Below are 826 nucleotides of genomic sequence, written 5' to 3' on the forward strand. Positions count from 1 at the left end.
AGCGCACCTCGCTGGGCGGCGACACGTGGCCGAGGTCGGCGAGGCGCACGCCCAGCGACGCACCAGCCGCTCGCAGCTTCTCGCGCTCGCGTGGTGTCAGGCGCTGCTGGCATTTGTTCGTGAAGAGAAACACGCGCTCGTCGGTGCCGGCGGAGGCCATGTAGCGCTCGCCCACCGCCACGCTGTTGATGCACCCCACGTGGTGCTTGATGGAGAAGAGCATCTCAAACTTCTTGCGGCGGAAGACGAGCCCCGCCATCACCGAGTGGTACGTGCCGACTACAAGAAGGGCACTGCGGCATCCTTCTTCTTCTGCTGCTGCTGCTGGGGGCTCAGAGGGGCGTTGCGTCCCGCCCTCCTTCTTCTGTCTACCCGACGACATAACAAGAGAGCTGACGGTGCTGCTCCACAGCCCTAATCCCCTACAGGACCAAGAGAGCAAAGACGACAAAAAAAACAAGAAAAGAGAAGCTACGTCACAGGAAAAGTGCCAAGTGGACCCTAAAACACCTACCCTTCCCGATACAACTCCACAACACGGTTAACTAACACGTCACATAACACACCCAGCACCACTTCCTCGAGTGTATGCCTCTGTGCTCACCAAGGAGCAGTTGGGCCCAAGAGCAACAAGGCATGGCGAGCACAATGAGTCCGCACAACATAGTCCTCAGCGTGTGATGGAAGCCGCAATGAGTTCTCCACACAGCAGAGGGCTCCGCACACCCAAACAAAAAGAATGAAACACCAACTACATGCAGGCTGCCTGTGCTCCAACGTCAAAAGAACCAGTGCATGAGGAGCCGTGGTGCGTAGTTGAGACGTG

At 58.0% G+C, this 826-nt stretch overlaps 1 protein-coding gene across 1 annotated transcript; it reads right to left on the reverse strand.

Annotated features, from left to right (window-relative positions):
• On the reverse strand, positions 1-382 carry DQ04_12121000 (protein MAK11; the record flags this gene model as incomplete). The annotated part of the gene is made up of 1 exon (XM_009316684.1): positions 1-382. A coding segment is annotated over one exon (382 nt), but the record flags the coding sequence as incomplete, so codon positions are not given.
• Between the last annotated feature and the right edge of the window lie 444 nt (positions 383-826).

This window comes from Trypanosoma grayi (genome assembly GCF_000691245.1).
Source record: "Trypanosoma grayi strain ANR4 Tgr_1212_V1, whole genome shotgun sequence".
In the NCBI taxonomy this organism is placed as follows: Eukaryota; Euglenozoa; class Kinetoplastea; order Trypanosomatida; family Trypanosomatidae; genus Trypanosoma; species Trypanosoma grayi.